Raw genomic sequence first — 23402 nt, 5'->3', positions numbered from 1 at the left:
GGAAAGTCTGAGGAGGGGACGACGGGGCTAGGCAGGGGGGGAAGGGACGACGGGGCTAGGCAGGGGGAAGGGGACGGGGCTAGGCAGGGGGAAGGGGCTAGGCAGGGGGAAGGGACGACGGGGCTAGGCAGGGGGGAAGGGACGACGGGGCTAGGCAGGGGGGAAGGGACGACGGGCTAGGCAGGGGGGAAGGGACGATGGGGCTAGGGAGGGGGGAGGGACGATGGGGGGGAGGGGGAAGGGACGGGGCTAGGGAGGGGGAAGGGACGACGGGGCTAGGGAGGGGGAAGGGACGACGGGGCTAGGGAGGGGGGGAAGGGACGATGGGGCTAGGGAGGGGGGGAAGGGACGATGGGACTAGGGAGGGGGGAAGGAAGGGAGGGACGATGGGACTAGGGAGGGAAGGAAGGAAGGAAAGGAACTAGGGAGGAAGGGAGGCCATGTCTGAGGTAGCAGAGCAGGCCTCTGAACTCAGTGACCAGAAAAAGGGCTTATTTCATTGGCTACAGACACTGTGCACGAGGGAAAAGGCAAGGCAAGAAATGCAGTACAAGCTTAAGGCTTTTTGATGAAAACAAATAGGATATTTTTGGTGTTATTACTCAGTGAAAAAGCTAAGGGAAACTGGCCATTCCTTGGTTGCTGCAATCATGCACATTTGGCTCCCTATTTACAGTAGGAAGCAAACCAAACAAACCACCTCAAAGACAGAAGACTCCACTGCATGTTAATTTAAACATGCTTTCTGTTTGCACAGGAAGAATGTTATTTCTGACATATTTTGGAAACCAGTTTTGACCGTTTCCAACATTTCGACCATAATAAATGGTCTTTGTCAGGTTACTCTCATGGCACTAGCCCCCACTGATGCCCTTAGCATGGGTGAGTCTGCTTGCACAGCAGTGTGCCAATGCTGGGCTTAACACTGTGCTTCTGCTCGCTGGCATTGGAGTTCCGTTAGGCTTGGGCAGTATCCAGATTTTCAGATCATCATACCATCCTTCTCTCATCCCGGGATTTATGGTATTACCGGAATAGCATACAAAGGGGTGCTAAAAACACAAAAGCCCACTGGGGCTATATTACCAGAATGCTAACAAAATTAGCACAAACTAATAGCGACGTCACATAGATGCTGTTAGCTAAATGCTAACGAGCTAAAACTAATTGCAAAGATGGGCAAATCCAGCTCATGAAGTTATACAAGCTTAGCCAGTAGCTACCAAAATGTATTTTTCTTTGCGTGTGGACATTTATGAGAGCGATTGTGCCAATGAACAAAGTTGTGAGGCATGCTTTTCTGAAGGAAGAGCAGCATGTTTACACGGAGCAGGGGGGAGAAGAACGGAGGGACAAAAAAATGGCAGCTGAACTCACAGAACTCATCCAGAACTCATCAAGCACTCTTTGACTTCTAGCAGAAAGCCTTTCTAAGATATCTAGCCTAGGAACGGTGGGATAACTGCCTTGTTCAGGGCCAAACGACAGATTTTCACATTGTCAGCCCGGGAGATCCAATCTTGCAACCTTACAGTTAACTAGTCCAACACTCTAACCACCTGCCTCTCATTGCACTCCACGAGGAGCCTGCCTGTTATGCAAATGCAGAAGCCAAGGTAAGTTGCTAGCTAGTATTAAACTTATCTTATAAAAAACAATCAATCATAATCACTAGTTATAACTACACATGGTTGATGATATTACTAGTTTATCTAGCGTGTCCTGCGTTGCATATAATCGATGCAACGCTGGGGGATGATTTAACAAAAGCGCATTTGCGAAAAAAGCACAATCGTTGGACTGTACCTAACCATAAACACCAATGCCTTTCTTAAAATCAATACACAGAAGTATATATTTTAAAACCTGCATATTTAGCTAAAAGAAATCCAGGTTAGCAGGCAATATTAACCAGGTGAAATTGTGTCACTTCTCTTGCGTTCATTGCACGCAGAGTCAGGGTATATGCAACAGTTTGGGCAGCCTGGCTCTTTGCGAACTAATTTGCCAGAATTTTACATAATTATGACATAACATTGAAGGTTGTGCAATCTAACAGGAATATTTAGTCTTAGGGATGCCACCCGTTCGATAAAATACAGAACGGTTCTGTATTTCACTGAAATAATAAACGTTTTGTTTTCGAAATGATAGTTTCCGGATTCAACCATATTAATTACCAAAGACTCATATTTCTGTGTGTTATTATGTTATAATTAAGTCTATGATTTGATAGAGCAGTCTGACTGAGCGATGGTAGGCAGCAGCAGGCTCGTAAGCATTCATTCAAACAGCACTTTCGTGCATTTTGCCAGCAGCTCTTTGCAAGCACAGCGCTGCTTATGACTTCAAGTCTATCAGCCTAATGGCTGGTATAACCAATGTGAAATGGCTAGCTAGTTAGCTGGGTGTGCGCTAATAGCGTTTCAAAAGTCACTCGCTCTGAGACTTTCGTGGAGCGATGGGTAACGCTGCTTCGAGTGTCGATGTGTTCCTGGTTCGAGCCCAGGTAGGGGCGAGGATAGGGACGGAAGCTATACTGTTACCCTGGCAATACTATAGTGCCTATAAGAACATCCAATAGTCAAAGGTATATGAAATACAAATGGTATAGAGAGAAATAGTCCTACAAATACTATATTAACTACAACCTAAAACCTCTTACCTTGGAATATTGAAGTCTCATGTTAAAAGGAACCACCAACTTTCATATGTTCTCATGTTCTGAGCAAGGAACTCAAACGTTAGCTATTTTACATGGCACATATTGCACTTTTACTTCTCCAACAGTTTGTATTATATTAAGTTAAAATAAGTGTTGTAATTGTCATTAGTACAAATAAATAAATAAAAATCGTCCTATTTAATTGGTATCAGCTTTTTTGGTCCTCCAATCGGTATCGGCTTTGAAAAATCATAATCGGTCGACCTCTAATCTCAGTTGTTTAATCTTATGTTCATACAAATATTTCCACATGTTAAGTTTGCTGAAAATAAATGCAGTTGACAGCGAGGACGTTTCTTTTTCTGCTGAGTTTCGAACTCTATGGACTCAGCAGCCCTCTTTCTCCCATTGTGCTATTTACAAACAAACACATGTCTGGTTCAACTGTTCTGGGGAATGACGTGAAGCTTCATACTGTAAAATACTGTGACAGGTGAAATGAAGAACGCAATTTGCTTTATGTTTTAACGTATTGCCCAAGTTGACTGCAGTTATTAATTTTAAAGTAGCTCCACATATTCAAATTTATTGAAACTTTGTTTTGTTTTTTTGATGGTATAATATCCTGGGGATTTTTCCAAATACCCTGGTGTACGGTATATCCGTTACACCGCCAAAGCCTGTCTGGTGACATTACTCTTAGTCAGCTGCACACCAGGCGGTACCTATACAATAGGATTCACTTAAATGATCTCCTTTTCCTTGTCTCCTAATAGACGGTAGCGAGTAGCCTACCAGGTGGAGTAAATAAGCACTCTCTCCTTGACGTGTATGGAGAGGCCTCACTGAAGTATTCTGCCTTGCCATTGTCCTGCTAGACTATAGTCTATCCTCTGTTCTCCACAAAAAGACTAATCACAGACTTTAAATCTATGTGAGTTGAATCTGTTTTAGGATCATGCACCTCATTGTGTGGAACATTGCAACCGTTTCGCCCTTTCCCCTCCTTATCTGAGAATATGTATAGCGCTCATTCACCAAGGATATCATCCATGTTCTGCCATCAAAATGACTATTTCCCATTTTGGAATTTTCTTATCCCCTCTCCTGTCTTCAGTGAGTGTAATCCATTTGCCAAGAAAATGCAATATGGTATTTAGCTAGCAGCAAGGCAGACGGTTGAAACCTTAGATGCAACGTGGGAAGTTTGAAAGGCTCTTTTGGAGATGTAACCCCCCCGTGCAGACTGTAAAGGGGTTTTCTCTTCTATAGCACACAGTGTTCTGTTGGAAACCTCTGAACTGGCTGATATTTCTCACCTGGCTGACATCATCCATTCTTAGCCTGTTAGGAACACAGTAGTGTTGAGCAACGATACACCTGATACTCACCCTTCAATTCTCAGTATTTGCTGTTATGAAATGGCATGCTGAGATGTTTTCTCTGGCGAGGCCTGTCCAGTTTAAATGAAGTATGGGAAGCAGATGTGAGTACCTGGTTGGCTGCTAAAGTTAAGATGTCCTCCCATGTCTTTTTCTGTTATGGTTTTTGAACTGCCTAATTTGGTCTTCAACCACTGTCCAATCCAATAATTTCCCGAGCACCTGGTTATTTCGCTAGAAAGTTGTGGCTAATCTTTATGTAATAACCCTCATGTTTGACTTCAAGTGATCCGCTCCCCTCTCGATCTAGGGTAAATCCAAACAGCTTGTCCTCTAATAACCTACTTCAGGTTCAATATAGTGTGCTACAGCTTGGAAATAACCATGGGATTCTACGTGACATCATCAGGCTGTTTGTCTCCAACATTAGGACTGTTTTATTTCCTTGTTACCGTACCTCCGAGTACCGCCGTACTGCCATTGTGACAACCCTAGTGTGTGTGTGTGTCCTCAGGAGGCCCTGTGTGTCTCCCGTGGATCCTGTACATGTGAGTGTGTGTGTCCTCAGGGGGCCCTGTGTGTCTCCCGTGGATCCTGTACATGTGAGTGTGTGTGTCCTCAGGGGCCCTGTGTGTCTCCCGTGGATCCTGTACATGTGAGTGTATGTGATCACGAGGCCTCTGCTTGGCTTGCGTCCCCTGGGCTTCGCACGTCACATCCTCAGGATAGAAAATAGATTTGGTTTCACTGGAGAGCGGCTGCTAGGGTTGCATCAATCAGGAAAGTGCATCGTCGCCATGACAACGACCACTCATCCACCCCATGCTGGATCTGAGTCTCTCTCCTCTGTTTTGAAACCGTTCATATCTGTCCCTTTATCCTTCTTCCTCACTTGTTGCTCACCAGCCGTCCACCGTTCTGTCTGTTATACGTGTTGCCATGTGGACCAGCCTCCTACTTTATTCCTGTTAGATATGTTAGTCATTCACCTGGCTCTTTCTTCTGTCTTGTTTTCTCTTATAAACACCATACCTTTTGTCCTGCCATTTTAACTTCTGTTCCTGTGAGCTTCTCCCCTCTCAACATCTGTACCACGCCACCGAGTGGTGAAACGGCTTTTAGTGCTGCCGTCATTATTGAGCCTGGCTATCAGTGTAATAGTAATTACACCCCTGAGTGTATGATTAGTGAAACAGCCCCGTGGTAATCAAAAAGATGTGTCCAGTCATACAGTGGGGAGAAAACACCGGCCAGTTTGACTGTTCCAGTACCCCTCCCTCACTCCCCCTACACCACCAAGGTGTTAACGTAGGCAGAATGTATTTTAACTCTTGGATAAGAATAGTTCCTCTGCCAAGGCCAGAGTGATGGGCTGGGTTACATCACACTGTGAGATCAGTGTTTCCCCTACATCTTATTCCCCCCCTAGGCAGGGTGCAAATTCACCCAAAGCTACACCTAAGGCCACAAACAAACTCCGCAACATTCATTTCAAACTAATTTGGTTTTATGTTTGGGGGAAGAGAGAGGGGAAACACCTATGTAATTGTAGGAGAAGTGCTGTGTTGAAGGCTGCTTATTTGTCCCATTTCTGGACATGTAGCCTGTGTTGCGCTGTCACTACTACTGACAGACAGTATGAATCAATCACATATCTAAGGTGGAGGCAAAAGGAGTGTCAGGCAGGACAGCTGGAAGGCAAACATCAAGCCAGTTGAACTGTACTGACTGGATTCAGTCTTCCACTGGCCTCTCTGTCTGTCTATTCAGTCTTCCACTGGCCTCTGTCTGTCTATTCAGTCTTCCACTGGCCTCTGTCTGTCTATTCAGTCTTCCACTGGCCTCTCTGTCTGTCTGTCTATTCAGTCTTCCACTGGCCTCTGTCTGTCTGTCTATTCAGTCTTCCACTGGCCTCTGTCTGTCTATTCAGTCTTCCACTGGCCTCTGTCTGTCTATTCAGTCTTCCACTGGCCTCTGTCTGTCTATTCAGTCTTCCACTGGCCTCTCTGTCTGTCTGTCTGTCTATTCAGTCTTCCACTGGCCTCTCTGTCTGTCTATTCAGTCTTCCACTGGCCTCTCTGTCTGTCCAGTCTTCCACTGGCTCTGTCTGTCTGTCTATTCAGTCTTCCACTGGCCTCTCTGTCTGTCTATTCAGTCTTCCACTGGCCTCTCTGTCTGTCTATTCAGTCTTCCACTGGCCTCTCTGTCTATTCAGTCTTCCACTGGCCTCTGTCTGTCTGTCTATTCAAACTGGCCTCTCTGTCTGTCTAGTCTTCCACTGGCCTCTCTGTCTGTTCAGTCTTCCACTGGCCTCTCTGTCTATTCAGTCTTCCACTGGCCTCTGTCTGTCTGTCTGTCTGTCCAGTCTTCCACTGGCCTCTGTCTGTCTGTCTATTCAGTCTTCCACTGGCCTCTCTGTCTGTCTATTCAGTCTTCCACTGGCCTCTCTGTCTGTCTATTCAGTCTTCCACTGGCCTCTCTGTCTGTCTATTCAGTCTTCCACTGGCCTCTGTCTGTCTGTCTATTCAGTCTTCCACTGGCCTCTGTTGATTCAACTGGCCTCTCTGTCTCAGTCTTCCAGTCTCACTGGCCTCTCTGATTCAGTCTTCCACTGGCCTCTCTGTCTGTCCAGTCTTCCACTGGCCTCTCTGTCTGTCTATTCAGTCTTCCACTGGCCTCTCTGTCTGTATTCAGTCTTCCACTGGCCTCTCTGTCTGTCCAGTCTTCCACTGGCCTCTCTGTCTGTCTGTCCCTTCAATCCCTCTGGTCTCATCAGTTATATAGATTATCTTATTCCTATCTGGAAGCCTCCTAGGGAGAGCCTGGGTCTTATTAACAGGCAGTGGTCTGTGACCTTTGCCCCCCAACTGCTGTCACCTGCAGTTGTTATGACAATGTGGTTAAAACGGACTAAAACTGTTAGCAGGTGGGGGGCACACGCCACCGTCACTTACAGCTCGATGACCTATGGCTTTAAAGATTTTACAGACTAGCCACGCTACCTTTTCTGCTAGATGCGATTAGATAAGCCTAATAGAAAAAGCTCAGGATCGCCCTAGTCTGTTTTGCCAGCTGTGGAGAACTGTAAGCCAGGGGAGCGATGCTCGGCTGGCCCTTCAATCCCTCACTCATCAGTTATATAGATTATCTTAATCCTATCATGGAACTGGAACAGCAATGTTTGTGATAGCTGTACTGTTACCGTAATGTTTGTGATAGCTGTACTGTTACCGTACTGTTTGTGATAGCTGTACTGTTACTGTACTGTTTGTGATAGCTGTACTGTTACCGTAATGTTTGTGATAGCTGTACTGTTACCGTAATGTTTGTGATAGCTGTACTGTTACCGTAATGTTTGTGATAGCTGTACTGTTACCGTAATGTTTGTGATAGCTGTACTGTTACCGTAATGTTTGTGATAGCTGTACTGTTACCGTAATGTTTGTGATAGCTGTACTGTTATCGCACTGTTTGTGATAGCTGTACTGTTATCGCACTGTTTGTGATAGCTGTACTGTTACCGCACTGTTTGTGATAGCTGTACTGTTACCGTACTGTTTGTGATAGCTGTACTGTTACCGTACTGTTTGTGATAGCTGTACTGTTACCGTAATGTTTGTGATAGCTGTACTGTTACCGTACTGTTTGTGATAGCTGTACTGTTACCGTACTGTTTGTGATAGCTGTATTGTTACCGTAATGTTTGTGATAGCTGTATTGTTACCGTAATGTTTGTGATAGCTGTACTGTTACCGTAATGTTTGTGATAGCTGTACTGTAACAGTAAAACAAATTGTCAAAGACTTCAGCCACCCAAGTTTTCGAGTGTTCTCTCTTCTACCGGAGCACCAAGTCTGGGACCAAAAGGCTCATGAACAGCTTCTACACCAAAGCCATAAAACTGCTTAACAGTTAATCAAATGGCTGCCCGGACTATTTACATTGTTTTGTTGCACATACATTCTTGCACTGGCTGTATGTACGCTCACTGGACTCTACCCACACACTCACACATAGTGGACTGACACACATACACATTCAGTACCAGTCAAAAGTTTGGACACAGCTACTCATTCCAGGGTTTTTCTTTCTTTTACTATTTTCTACCTTCTAAAATAATAGTGAAGACATCAAAACTATGTGCAAAGCTGTCAAGGCAAAGGGTGGCTACTTTGAAAATATAAAATATATTTGGATTTGTTGAGCACTTTTTGGTTACTACATGATTCCATGTGTGTTATTTCATAGTTTTGATGTCTTCACTATTATTCTACAATGTATAAAATAGTAAAATAAAGAGAACCCCTGGAATGAGTAGCTGTCCAAACTGTTGACTGGTACTGTATTTCTGAATAGGCTAACTGCCATAATAAATACTTGTTCCCAGACCACCACAAGCACCCAATCCTGTGTTTGAGGTTTGTTTAGTTCCCCCTTACCAACATACTCCTGACAGCACAGGGTCTTTTAAACATACGGTGCACCATTTGTCACCCGTAGATATTCAAGCTTGACCAAATATACCTGTTAAAACATTGGCCTTGGGTTTATCAAGCTGCCATTTTCTATGGGCCTGTGTACAGACACTGGTGGCATCTGACATTGTCAACAGAGCACAAGTTGGGTCAGGCATTCGTAGAGGGTCCACTCAAGTGCCCAGAGAAATGCCCCTATCAGAATCACAGGAATCCTAAAGGAGGAACATGGGGCTTGTCTGTATACTGCAGCGTGTATTTATCTGCAACTAATAATAGTTATTATCTTTGAGTTATAATAACTCAACAGAACTTAATGAAAACGTTATGCTATGGTGCCTCGTTTCTTGAGTTAGGTTTGACTATTTGGTTCCTGCAGTGGTATGTAGACTATTGCTAAATGACTGTAAACTTGTGACAATTTATATTGTTATTTTGTTTTCTTACACATGACATGTCATCCCAGTTGGTTAAAATGTCATTAGAATCTTTTTCCAACCAGAAATGGTTGCAACAATGTAATTTCAACTGGTTTTTCACACTGGGGTGTGTCTTGTTTTGGAGCAATTAGGCTGTGTTTTCACAGGTAGCCCAATTCTAATATTTTGTTAATTTATTGACAAAAGATCTGATTGGTCAAGAAAACAATTAGTGGAAAAATGTAAGAATTGGGCTGCCTGTGTAAACACAGCCTCAGGCCAGGCTATGAGGTAGCTGGTCCTAGCAGTGTGGTCATGGCCCAGTAATGTTTCTAGTATGTTCTAAGGAGCTGTCAGTCTGTTTTACCCAGATCAGCTCTGACTTGGCTGCGTCATTGCTAGCCTGGCGATGTGTGACAGTGCATTAGGCCTACTGTTTAAAGAGATCATCACCATGGAGTTACCCAGGGTTACCGTGAGCCAGCACTTAGTGACGCTGTAGATGTACAGTACTTCCTGGTTGTCCTTATCCAGCTCACACCCTGACCTGATAAATTACTGGCAGAGGCTGGTGGTTCTCGAAGAAGATTCCCCTGTGAGATATCGACCATAGCTTTGTCTCACAATCCTAGCTACATTGACTAGAAGCAGGGAAAAGGCAAAACTGGCTTTAGCTCAGTGTCTTGTGGAAAACGTCCTCCTACTCTGGCTGGTGGCACCAAGCTGGCTCCTGATATGATGATAATGGCGCCAACAGATGGTCGCCTCGCTTCAGGTCCTTAGAAAACTATGCAGTTATTTTTTTTTTTTTTATGTATTCTTACATTGTTAGCCCAGAAAATCTCAAGTGTTATTACATATGGCTGGGAAAAACTGTTGGATATAAAAGTAATGTCAACTTAACATCATTACGACCAGGAATACGACTTTCCCGAAGCGGATTCTTTGTTCAGAACTCCACCCTGGACATGTGATCTTATGCCAGAGGCCGACCCAAAACAACGCGGTCGCTGCAGGAGTGTCAGAAGGAGAGGCATACTGGTCAGACTCAGAAGGCGAGCAAACCATCCACCACTTCCAAGCATATTACTCGCCAATGTCCAATCTCTAGACAACAAGGTGGATGAAATTAGGGCACGAGTTGCCTTCCAAAGAGACATCAGAGATTGTAACATTCTCTGTTTCACGGAAACATGGCTCACTCGGAATATGTTGTCAGAGTCGGTACAGCTACCCGGTTTCTTCACGCGTTGCGCCGACAAACAAACATCTCTCTGGTAAAAAGGAACTCAAGTCCTCTTGCTCACCTGACCTAGAATTCCTTCCCATCTAATGCCGACCGCATTATCTTCCAGGAGAATTGTCTTCGATTATAGTCACAGCCGTGAATATCCCCCCCAAGCAGATACCTCGTCGGCCCTGAAAGAACTTCACTGGACTCTATGTAAACTGGAAACCATACATCCTGAGGCTGCATTTATTGTAGCTGGGGATTTTAACAAAGCTAACCTAAGATCAATAGTCCCTAAATTCTATCAGCATATCGAATGCCCGACACGTGCTAGCAGAATTTTGTATCATTACTACTCGAACTTCCGTGATGCATATAAAGCCCTCCAGCGCCCGTCCGTTGGCAAATCTGACCATGAATACGTTTTGTTGCTCCCAGCCTATAGACAGAAACTAAACGAGGAAACGCCCGTGCTCAGGTCAATACAACGCTGGTCTGACCAATCGGATTCCACGCTTCAAGATTGCTTTTCATCACGTGGATGTATACGCATTGATGTATACGCTGACTTGGTGACCGAGTTTATTGGAAATTGCATCGGAGATGTCGTACCTGCTGTGACTATTAAAACATTCCCTAACCAGAAACTGTGGATTAATGGCAGCATTTGCGCAAAACTGAAAGCGCGAACCACCGCTTTTAATCATGGCAAGGCGACCGGAAACATGACCGAATTCAAACAGTGTAGCTATTCCCTCCGCTAGGCAATCAAACAAGCAAAGCGTCAGTATAGAGACAAAGTAGAGTCACAATTCAACGGCTCAAACACGAGACATATGTGGCAGTGTCCACAGCCAATCACAGATTACAAAAAGAACCAGCCTCGTCGTGGATGTCGACATCTTGCTCCGAGACAAACCACCCGAGCCACTGCCTGTTCACCCCGCTATCATCCAGAAAGCGAGGTCAGTACAGGTGCATCAAAGCTGGGACCGAGAGACAGAAGCTGTTTTTCAATCTCAAGGCCATCAGACTGTTGACCTGTTGCGACGAGCAATCCCGTATCCAGGAGCGTAATTATAGCCCCAAGCTCATTAGCATAACGCAACGTTAACTATTCATGAAAATCGTAAATGAAATGAAATAAATATATTGGCTCACAAGCTTAGCCTTTTGTTAACAACACTGTCATCTCAGATTTTCAAAAAATGCTTTTCAACCATAGCTACACAAGCATTTGTGTAAGAGTATTGATAGCTATCATAGCATTAAGCCTAGCATTCAGCAGGCAACATTTTCACAAAAACAAGAAAAGCATTCAAGTAAAATCATTTACCTTTGAAGAACTTCGGATGTTTTCAATGAGGAGACTCTCAGTTAGATAGCAAATGTTCAGTTTTTCCAAAAATATTATTTGTGTAGGAGAAATCGCTCCGTTTTGTTCATCACGTTTGGCTAAGAAAACCCCCCGAAAATTCAGTCATTATAACGCTAACTTTTTTCCAAATGAACTCCATAATATCGACAGAAACATGGCAAACGTTGTTTAGAATCAATCCTCAATGTGTTTTTCACGTATCTTTCGATGATAAATCATTCGGGGCAGTTGACTTTCTCTTCTGAACCAAATGGAAACGTGCCTGCACCTGGAGATTACGCAATAGTTTCGACGGAGGACACCGAGCGGACACCTGGTAAATGTAGTCTCTTATGGTCAATTTTCCAATGATATGCCTACAAATACGTCACAATGCTGCAAACACCTTGGGGAAACGACAGGAAGTGTAGGCTCATTCCTTGCGCATTCACAGCCATATAAGGAGACATTGGAACACAGCGCCTCCAAAATCTGGCTCACTTCCTGTATGAAATGTCATCTTGGTTTCGCCTGTAGCATTAGTTCTGTGGCACTCACAGACAATATCTTTGCAGTTTTGGAAACGTCAGTGTTTTCTTTCCAAAGCTGTGAATTATATGCATAGTCGAGCATCTTTTCGTGACAAAATATCTTGTTTAAAACGGGAACGTTTTTCATCCAAAAATGAAATACTGCCCCCAGAGGTTCAAGAGGTTAAACAGCCACCACTAACATAGAGAGGCTGCTGCCAACATACAGACTCACATTTCTGGCCACTCAAATGAAATGGACTTAATTAAGGTATCACTAGTCACTTTAAATAACCGCACTTTAACAATATTTACATATCCTATATTACTTATCTCGTATATACTATATTCTATACCATCTACCTCATCTTTCCTATGCCGCAGGCCATCGCTCATCCATATATTTACATGTACATATTCTATTCATCTCTTTACATTTGTCTAATTGTGTGTATAAGGTAGTTAAGGTGAATTTGTTAGATATTACTGCATAGCCGGAACTCGAAGCACCAGCATTTTGCTACACTCGCGTTAACATCTGCTAACCATGTGTATGTGACCAATAATATTTTATTTGATCAGTATTGGTACATGGGTCACTTGGCAAGGTGATACACGAGACTGCTGTATTTTAGCTTTGGTGTCTTGTGTTTCTGCCGTCTCAGCTTTATCATGATACGACTGACTAGAAATGTAATTGTGCTTGAAGGCATGTTTGGACTCGATCCCTTTCTCAAATAGTCAGTTCAAACTGGGTTATGTGGAGTCAGTGTATGAGTGGAGCTAACCACTTTGTGTTTCTCTCCTTCCAGGGCTCCAGAGATCATCCTGGGCCTGCCCTTCTGTGAAGCTATCGACATGTGGTCCCTGGGCTGTGTGATCGCTGAGCTCTTCCTGGGCTGGCCCCTCTACCCAGGGGCCCTGGAGTACGACCAGGTAAATAAGCCTATTATAAAGAAGTGTATTGTTACATTACTGTACACCCTCCTCTGAGGCTCACTGGTCCAGATCTTAAGAACTGTAGACCTCCTCCCTCGTCTTCCTTTTCCTCCTGCTATTCCCTTCACATCTTCTCATTCGCTCCTCCTTGAAGTTCCTTTATCTCCTCCTCCTCCTTGAAGTTCCTTTATCTCCTCCTTCTCCCTGAAGTTCCTTTATCTCCTCCTTCTCCCTGAAGTTCCTTTATCTCCTCCTTCTCCCTGTTCCTTTATCTCCTCCTCATTGAAGTTCCTTTATCTCCTCCTCCCTTTTTCTTCCCACTCGCTCACGCACTCTCTTTTTAGTCTGCTGTCCTCCTCCATCTCCTCCCCTCCACTTTCCTCTGGCATCTGTTCTCCTCTCTAGCTGAGTGAAGTCTGTCTAGCCCCTCCTACTGTACTGTAACAGTGTGCGTTGATGCTATGAGGTGATTGCTTGTATTAGGACATGGACTCAGACCTCCCACTCCTCCGTAGCCCTGTTATTAACGCTTTACTCCTGCTGGGTTCTCAGGATGATCGGGCTGAATCCTGCAGTGACCTGTGGAGAAGGGAGGGGGAGGCACTGGAAACGAGGAATGGAAGGGAGAGGGGAGGAGAAGGAGATAAGGGATAATATACTGTACTGGGACTGCTTGAGGCAGCAGGGGTGGAAAGGAGGGGGAGATTTAGAAAGGGAGAGGGAATTTGGAAGAGGAAATATTGATGAAGAAATAAATTAACATAGTGTGTGAGAATGAATTGAGAGGGTAGAGAGGAGTGAGAGACGGAGGAGGGGAGTGACAGGCAGCGACAGGCCCAGATTAGTGCCGTATTTCCTGGCCACCTCCGGCGGGGGAGGGCTCCCCTGTGGATGTGCCAGTGGCAGGGTGGAGGTGTGGATGGTCTCTCCCAATGACTGATGGCATAGCAGGCTGGAGGTGATGGATCCTCCCCAGCGGAGCCCTGAACAGCAGCTGGCCAGAGTTAAATGAATCTGGGGCTTACGTTGAACGGCTTTCCCCCCGCCCTGGAGACCCATCCCACAGCAAGCCTTTCAGTCCAGCCCCAACCTTTCCTATACATTACCCTGCAGTACACCCCCTAAGCCCCCTCTGCAGATGGACTGTGTCCTCGCCAAAGTATTTTTACTTCCCAGCATCATTTTTCACGCTTTCCGCTCCGGCCCAGAGACAGGAGGGATAACTCAACACCTCCCGAAGAGATTTGACTTGAGCACGGCAGCACTAAATGTAATTCATCTGTTTTTATAGGGGCAGATCACAATGTCCCAAAGCCGCATTACACAGACAGAACCTTGGTGGAGCCTCCTCTGAGGGAGTGAACCAACGACAGGCCTGACCGCTGGTGCCGGAGGCCTGACCGCTGGTGCCGGAGGCCTGACCGCTGGTGCCGGAGGCCTGACCGCTGGTGCCGGAGGCCTGACCGAAAGCCTCTCAAAGAGATTAGAGGAAAGGAGATACGGAGTGTGAAGCCAAGGAGCAGGGAGGGGATACGGAGTGGGAAGCCAAGGAGCAGGGAGGGGATACGGAGTGGGAAGCCAAGGAGCAGTGAGGAGATACGGAGTGTGAAGCCAAAGAGCAGGGAGGAGATACGGAGTGTGAAGCCAAGGAGCAGGGAGGGATACGGAGTGTGAAGCCAAGGAGCAGGGAGGGGATACGGAGTGAAGCCAAGGAGCAGGGAGGGGATACGGAGTGTGAAGCCAAGGAGCAGGGAGGAGATACGGAGTGTGAAGCCAAGGAGCAGGGAGGAGATACGGAGTGTGAAGCCAAGGAGCAGGGAGGGGATACGGAGTGTGAAGCCAAGGAGCAGGGAGAAGATACGGAGTGGGAAGCCAAGGAGCAGGGAGGGGATACGGAGTGTGAAGCCAAGGAGCAGGGAGGAGATACGGAGTGTGAAAAAGGATAGGGACTGAGATACGGAGAGCGGAAGCCAAGGAGCAGGGAGGAGATACGGAGTTGACTGAAAAGGGGATTCATGGTGGGAGTAGTTGGGTCTGATAGAGTTCTTAGGAGCACTACTTATAGTTCGTGTAGCACTATACCAGGGAAGATACGAGTGGGAACCACTGACCTACCGGAGTTACGGATAGCCACTGACCACCGGGGATACGGAACGCCACTGGCCTACCGAGGAGATACGGAGACGCCACTGGCCTACCGGAGAGCACTAAATAAGAGAGGATTGCCACTGGCCTACCGTGGGAGTAGTTGGGTCTGATAGAGTTCTTATGACGATGGCCTTCTCGTTACTGACGCCACTGGCCTACCACCACGTTACTGACGCCACTGACCTACCGCTGTTACGATAGCCACTGACCTACCGCTGTTACGATCGCCACTGACCTACCGCTGTTACGAACGCCACTGACCTACCGCTACGTTACTGACGCCACTGACCTACCGCTACGTTACTGACGCCACTGACCTACCGCTACGTTACTGACGCCACTGACCTACCGCTACGTTACTGACGCCACTGACCTACCGCTACGTTACTGACGCCACTGGCCTACCGCTACGGTACTGACGCCACTGGCCTACCGCTACGGTACTGACGCCACTGGCCTACCGCTACGGTACTGACGCCACTGGCCTACCGCTACGTTACTGACGCCACTGGCCTACATTCTCTCTCTTTCTCTCTCTGGCCAGCTATCTTCTAGTGTACGCCCCTCAGTCAGTTATCATGCCCATGCCCTGTGGGCGTTCACATGGACATTAACAGGTGTACTTTAATCCATGCCCTTCGACACTCACCCCCCCCTCCCCTCCCAGGGTGTAGTGTGTCACCATGGGCCCCGGGGGCAAGATGACTGGAGCCAAAGGGGCTGCCGTCACCCCTCACTCCCAGCATGGGGTCTAGTTCCATCCCACACAGCAGAATGTATTTATAACCCTCCTCCTCGCCTCTTCCTCCTTCTCTCACCTCAGCCACGTCAAACCTTCTTTCAACATTTGGGCAATGTTTCAACAACCGTGATATATATGGCGCTATAGGATAGGGCCTTGGTAGTGTCCCCAATCAGCTCCTTCTTTCTCTCTCTACCTCTTGCTCCCTCTTTCTCTCGCTCCCTCTTTCTCTCTATACCTCTCTCTACCTCTCTCTCTCTACCTCTCTCTCTCTCTACCCTTCTCTCTCTCCCTCTTTCTCTCTCTACCCCTCTCTCTCTTTCTCTCTCTACCCCTCTCTCTCTCTACCTCTTTCTCTGTCTGTGTGTTGTACTGCAGGGATGGTTTTGTATGGTGGGTTGTTTTCGTCCTAGGAAGTCTGCAGTAAAACACCTTCCAGGAAAATAGGTTTTTCCCTTCAGAGAGGAATTCTTCTCACTCGCACGCACACATGCACTCGCACGCACACATGCACTCGCACGCACACATGCACTCGCACGCACACATGCACTCGCACGCACACATGCACTCGCACGCACACATGCACGCACACATGCACTCGCACGCACACATGCACTCGCACGCACACATGCACTCGCACGCACACATGCACTTCAGTTTGCATGATCGCAATTTGCATACTCCAGAATGCACAATTCATGTGATCAGATGAATTGCAATTCATTGCAAAGTTCCTACGTGCACACGAACTGAATCCCAAATAAACATTTCCACTGCATTTCGAACCACACGGACCAGCTCGACATCATGTCACGTGCACACACGTGACACGTGACACGCACGTCACGTACACTCGCATACGCGCACGCTTACGCATGCAGTCTCGCACGCACATGCTTACGCACGCACTCATATACACACACATGCACTCACATTCAGTCGTGGACCAAACGTCTTGAGAATGACACAAATATTAATTTTCACAAAGTCTGCTGCAGGACAATGATGGCTGCATGCCTCCAGAAGTTTGAAGAGTGTCAGATGAATCTGCAATTCATGCAAAGTTCCTATTTGCCATGCAAATGAACTGAATCCCAAATAAACATTTCCACTGCATTTCAGCCCTACCACAAAAGGACCAGCTGACATCATGTCAGTGATTCTCACAGGTGTGAGTGTTGACGAGGACAAGGCTGGAGATCACTCTGTCATGCTGATTGAGTTCGAATAACAGACTGGAAGCTTCAAAAGGAGGTTGGTGTTTGGAATCATTGTTCTTCCTCTGTCAACCATGGTTACCTGCAAGGAAACACGTGCCGTCATCATTGCTTTGCACAAAAAGGGCTTCACAGGCAAGGTTATTGCTGCCAGTAAGTTTGCACCTAAATCAACCATTTATCGGATCATCAAGAACTAAAAGGAGAACGGTTCAATTGTTGTGAAGAAGGCTTCAGGGCACCTAAGAAAGTCCAGCAAGCGCCAGAACAGTCTCCTAAAGTTGATTCGGCTGCGGGATCGGGGCACCACCAGTACAGAGCTTGCTCAGGAATGGCGGCAGGCAGGTGTGAGTGCATCTGCACGCACAGTGAGGCAAAGAATTTTGGAGGATGGCCTGGTGTCAAGAAGGGCAGCAAAGAAGCCACTTAACAAAAAAACATCAGGGACTGACTGATCCTGCAAAAGGTACAGGGATTGGACTGCTGAGGACTGGGGTCAAGTCATTTTCTCTGAATCCTTTTCCCATTGTTTGGGGCATCCGGAATAAGCTTGTCCGGGAGAGAGACAAGATGCTGAGGATGGCGTGCAATATCAGATCCTGAGGTCATGCCAACAGTAAAGCATCCTGAGACCATTCATGAGAGATGGGGTTGAGGATCTCAGCCAAGGGATGTGAGGCTCACTCACAGATGAGGAGGAGGAGCACAGCCATGAATAAAGAATGGGAGGAGGATGGCGTGACAAACTCCAAGAGATTGAGGATGCAAGAATGGGCTGGCATCAGTCAGGATGAGGAGGAGGAGGGCGTTAATTGACAGCATGGAGGTGGGGATTGCAGAGGCCTAGAGAGAAGGAGAGGAGGGCGTGCAACACTGATAAGATTGTCTTTGCATCAACTTCATGTAATTGTCAATAAAAGCCTTTGAGGACTTATGAAATGTTTGTAATTATACTTCAGTAGAGATGAGTAACATCTGACAAAAGAGATCTGAGGAGGACCAAAGCAGCAAACTTTGAGAAATTGAGGAGGATTTGTCATTCTCAACTTTTGGCCACGACTGCAGAGAGATGAGGGGACACACACAGGACGCACACACATGCAATAGAGAGATGAGGAGGAGGAGGGCGTACACAATCAGATAAACAGGAGGGCGTGCAATAGAGAGATGAGGAGGAGGATGGCGTGCATAGAGAGATGAGGAGGAGGACACAATAGAGAGAGGAGGAGTCTTCAGGCCAAGGAGGAGGGCGGTAGAGGGAGAGGAGGGACGTGAAGAGCAGCGGAGCTGTGCAATAGAGAGATGTGGAGGATGGCGTGCAATAGAGAGATGCTGAGGATGGCGTCTCTCTCTACCTCTTTCTCTATCTGTGTGTTGCGATAGAGAGATGCTGAGGATGGCGTGCAATAGAATGATGCTGAGGATGGAAAATAGAGAGATGCTGAGGATGGCGTGCGATAGACGAGACGGATGGCGTGCTGAGGATGGCGTGCAATAGAATGATGCTGAGGGCGTGCAATAGAGAGATGCTGAGGATGGCGTGCAATAGAGAGATGCTGAGGAGGGCGTGCAATCAGAGAGTCTGATGCTGAGGATGGCGTGCATATACTCCAGAATAGAGAGATGCTGAGGATGGCGTGCGATAGAGAGATGCTGAGGATGGCGTGCAATAGAGAGATGCTGAGGATGGCGTGCAATAGAGAGATGCTGAGGATGGCGTGCAATAGAGAGATGCTGAGGATGGCGTGCAATAGAGAGATGAGGAGGAGGAGGGCGTGCAATAGAGAGATGAGGAGGAGGAGGGCGTGCAATAGAGAGATGAGGAGGAGGAGGGCGTGCAATAGAGAGATGAGGAGGAGGAGGAGGGCGTGCAATAGAGAGATGAGGAGGAGGAGGAGGGCGTGCAATAGAGAGATGAGGAGGAGGAGGAGGGCGTGCAATAGAGAGATGAGGAGGAGGGCGTGCAATAGAGAGATGAGGAGGAGGAGGGCGTGCAATAGAGGGATGAGGAGGAGGAGGGCGTGCAATAGAGGGAGTGTGAGAAAGAGAGAGGGTGTGACACTGAGGCAGCAGTGTTTTATGAAGAGCTGTTTTAAGGCCACAGTGGGTGAGGTGTACTGCTGCAGACACTACATGTTAATGTCAAGTCTTCATAGGAAGATGGTAACACCATGATGTCAGCACGAGGAATGGCAATGAGACCACTCCTTTGTCTCTGCTCTTCCACCATCCCTCTCTCCCACACATGTACATACATGCACATCAACTGCACACACAAACACTGTATACACACACACTCGGGCACGCTCCAATAAATCCCGGGAGTGAACCTGGGTACACATCCTGTTTTTCTTCATTTCTCTGGCATTTGTCTCTGAGATGTTCTGACATTTCATCCCTTCTCCATTACCAAGTCGGACTTGACATACAGTGCATTCAGAAAGCATTCAGACCCCTTGACTTTTTCCACATTTTGTTGCGTTACAGCCTTATTCTAAAATGGATGAAATTGTTTTTTTCTCCCTCATCAATCTACACACAATACCACATTATGACAAAGCAAAAACAGGTTTTTAGAATATTTTTCAAATGTACAAAAAAATTACAAACTGAAATATTACATTTACATAAGTATTCAGACCCTTTACTCATTACTTTGTTGAAGCACATTTGGCAGTGTTTACAGCCTCGAGTCTTCTTGGGAATGACGCTATAAGCTTGGCACACCTGTATTTGGGGAGTTTCTCCCATTCTTCTCTGTAGATCCTCTCAAGCTCTGTCATGTTGGATGGAAAGCGTCGCTGCACAGCTTTTTTCAGGTCTCTCCAGAGATGTTAAATCGGGTTCAAATACGGGCTCTGGCTGGGCCACTCAAGGACATTCAGAGACATGTCTCGAAGCCACTTCTGCGTTGTCTTGGCTGTGTGCTTATGGTTGTTTTTCTGTTGGAAGGTGAACCTTGACCCCAGTCTGAGGTTCTGAGCTCTCTGGAGCAGCTTTTCAGGATCATTCTGTGCTTTACTCCAGCTTTCCCTCCATCCTAACTAGTCTTTCATTCCCTGCCGCTGAAAAACATCCCCACAGCATGATGCTGACACCACCATGCTTCACCGGAAGGATGGTATTGGCCAGATGATGAGCAGTGATTGGTTTCCTCCAGACGTGGCTCTTGGCTTTCAGACCAAAGAGTTCAATCTTGGTTTCATCAGACCAGAGAATCTTGTTTCTCATGGTCTGATAGTCCTTCAGGAGCCCTTTGGCAAACCCCAAAGCGGGCTGTCATGTGCCTTTTTTACTAAGGAGTGGCTTCCGTCTGTCCACTTTACCATAAAGGCCTGATTGGTGGAGTGCTGCAGATGTTTGTACTTCTGTAAGGTTCTCCCATCTCCAAAGAGGAACTCTGGAGCTCTGTAAGTGACCATCGGGTTCTTGGTCACCTCCCTGACCAAGGTCCTTCTCCCCTGATTGCTCAGTTTGGCTGGGAGGCCAGCTCTAGGAAGAGTGGTTCCAAACTTCTTCCATTTAAGAATGATGGAAGGCCACTGTGTTCTTGAGGATCTTCAATGCAGGTATCTTCAATACCCTTCCCCAGATTTGTGCCTCGACACAATCCTGTCTCTGAGCTCTACAGACAATTCCTTCCATCTCTTGGCTTGGGTTTTGCTCTGACATGCACTGTCAACTGTGAGTACTGATATGGACGTGTGTGTCTTTCCAAATCATGTCCAATCAAGTGAATTTACCACAGGTGGACATCTCAAGGATGATCAATGGAAACAGGATGCACCTGAGCTCAATTTCGAGTCCTTATAGCAAAGGGTCTGAATACTTATGTAAATAAGGTATTTCTGTTTAAAAAATATTTTTCCATTGTCATTGTGGAGTATTGTGTATAGATTGATGAGGACAAGTGCTGGAAGCAGGCTGTAACGTAACACATTGTGTAAGAAGTGCCGGAACTGAATGCTTCCTGAAAGCATTGTAAGTGCGGTGGAGGACACCACAAATGCCCAAACTCCTCAGCAGTAAACAAACGAACAGAGAAAACAGGACGAGGCCTGTAATTACACTCGCAAAAACATCCCGTTATTTAGTTTTTCCGTTGGCGGAAAAAAAGTGCTTGACATATTTCCTCCTTCCCCAACAGAGAGCTTTCAAGTCAGTGACATACACTGCATACCAAGTCAGACTTGACATATTTCCTCCCTTCCCCATTACCAAGTCAGACTTGACATATTTCCTCCTTCCCCATTACCAAGTCAGACTTGACATATTTCCTCCCTTCCCCATTACCAAGTCAGACTTGACATATTTCCTCCTTCCCCATTTACCAAGTCAGACTTGACATTTCCTCCTTCCCCATTACCAAGTCAGACTTGACATATTTCCTCCTTCCCCATTACCAAGTCAGACTTGACATATTTCCTCCTTCCCCATTTACCAAGTCAGACTTGACATATTTCCTCCCTTCCCCATTTACCAAGTCAGACTTGACATATTTCCTCCTTCCCCATTACCAAGTCAGACTTGACATATTTCCTCCTTCCCCATTACCAAGTCAGACTTGACATATTTCCTCCCTCCCCATTTACCAAGTCAGACTTGACATATTTCCTCCCTTCCCCATTTACCAAGTCAGACTTGACATATTTCCTCCCTTCCCCATTACCAAGTCAGACTTGACATATTTCCTCCCTCCCCCATTTACCAAGTCAGACTTGACATATTTCCTCCCTTCCCCATTACCAAGTCAGACTTGACATATTTCCTCCTTCCCCATTACCAAGTCAGACTTGCCATATTTCCATCTGGTTTGCAGACAGGAAGGGAATACCTTTAACACTGAATGGCTGAGAGGGACATAACTGTAAACACATACAGACCTTGGGTCCTCATGCTCATGCTGGCAGGGTTCACCAGAGAAGGCCATCTGATAAGAACAGTGTGTTTTATTAACTAGTGATGGTTGTAGCCTGCTGGTTGTGGGTTCAGAGGGAGAGGTCAACACTTCTCTCTGTGTACAGGACACTTGAGGGATCCAACAGAGTTTTTTTTTTTTTTTTTTTTAATTGGTAAGATGTTAATCCTAGATGTATTGACGTGACTAAGTGGAGCTACACACACACCTCTTTATGTTTATATCATCTCGTCTCTATAATTGATTTTCTGTCTGTGCGTCTGCTTTGGCATTTAGATCCATATGAGGTTAGATGACATTTTCTTATTTAAGAGATATGGTAGATGAAACCTTGAAAGCTGGAAGTCATTGAATTTGAGCCCAAACAGGCAGGGTTAAGCCTGTCCAAGACCCAGAGTCCCAGAGAGGATAGTTTAGGGGCTAGTGCCCTGCAGTCTCAAGAATGCCAACACAGCCCTCGTTCCTCTCCCCTAGCCCTTCTCAAACACAACTTCTCCACCCCAGTGGAATGCCGACGCGCCTCTTGCCCTCCTCTTGCCCTCCTCTTGCCCTCCTCTTGCCCTCCTCTCGCCCCCAAGGCAGCACTAAGCCTCTAATGGATGTTTTCCCTGACACCTTGGTGTGACTGACGTCAGACAGGCCTCTCTCTACAACTGTTCTCATAAACCTCCCTGTTCTACCCAGTAGGTAGACACAGACGGAATCATCCCACCACCCAGTAGGTAGACACAGACGGAATCATCCCACCACCCAGTAGGTAGACACAGACGGAATCATCCCACCACCCAGTAGGTAGACACAGACGGAATCATCCCACCACCCAGTAGGTAGACACAGACAGAATCATAGGTAGACACAGACGGAATCATCCCACCACCCAGTAGGTAGACACAGACGGAATCATCCCACCACCCAGTAGGTAGACACAGACGGAATCATCCCACCACCCAGTAGGTAGACACAGACGGAATCATCCCACCACCCAGTAGGTAGACACAGACGGAATCATCCCACCACCCAGTAGGTAGACACAGACGGAATCATCCCACCACCCAGTAGGTAGACACAGACGGAATCATCCCACCACCCAGTAGGTAGACACAGACGGAATCATCCCACCACCCAGTAGGTAGACACAGACGGAATCATCCCACCACCCAGTAGGTAGACACAGACGGAATCATCCCACCACCCAGTAGGCAATGTTTATCATAGAAGAATGTATCCAGCAACATTTCCACCTTTTTTCTTGAAATTGAGCTTGCATTTGAACTTTATACCAGAGAAAAACTACACTGGAGGAAATGACCTGCTGGTGATCCAATGACGAGCAAATACACTCCATCTGAGTGGAGAAGTGCAACTGAAGTACGAAATGA

The 23402-nt window shown here is 46.6% G+C and overlaps 1 protein-coding gene across 1 annotated transcript in view; it reads left to right on the top strand.

The window, feature by feature from the left end:
* hipk3b (homeodomain interacting protein kinase 3b) overlaps positions 1 to 23402 on the top strand; it is a 72693-nt gene that overhangs the window by 31544 nt on the left and 17747 nt on the right. The window contains exon 3 of the mRNA XM_064988267.1: positions 12872 to 12995. Within this exon, the coding sequence (XP_064844339.1) occupies positions 12872 to 12995 (124 nt within the window). The remainder of the gene's footprint in view (positions 1 to 12871; positions 12996 to 23402) is intronic.

Source organism: Oncorhynchus masou, chromosome 2 (assembly GCF_036934945.1).
Source record: "Oncorhynchus masou masou isolate Uvic2021 chromosome 2, UVic_Omas_1.1, whole genome shotgun sequence".
NCBI lineage: Eukaryota > Metazoa > Chordata > Actinopteri > Salmoniformes > Salmonidae > Oncorhynchus > Oncorhynchus masou.
Note: the sequence above shows the minus strand (reverse complement) of the source record. Positions and strands in the feature narration are given on the sequence as shown.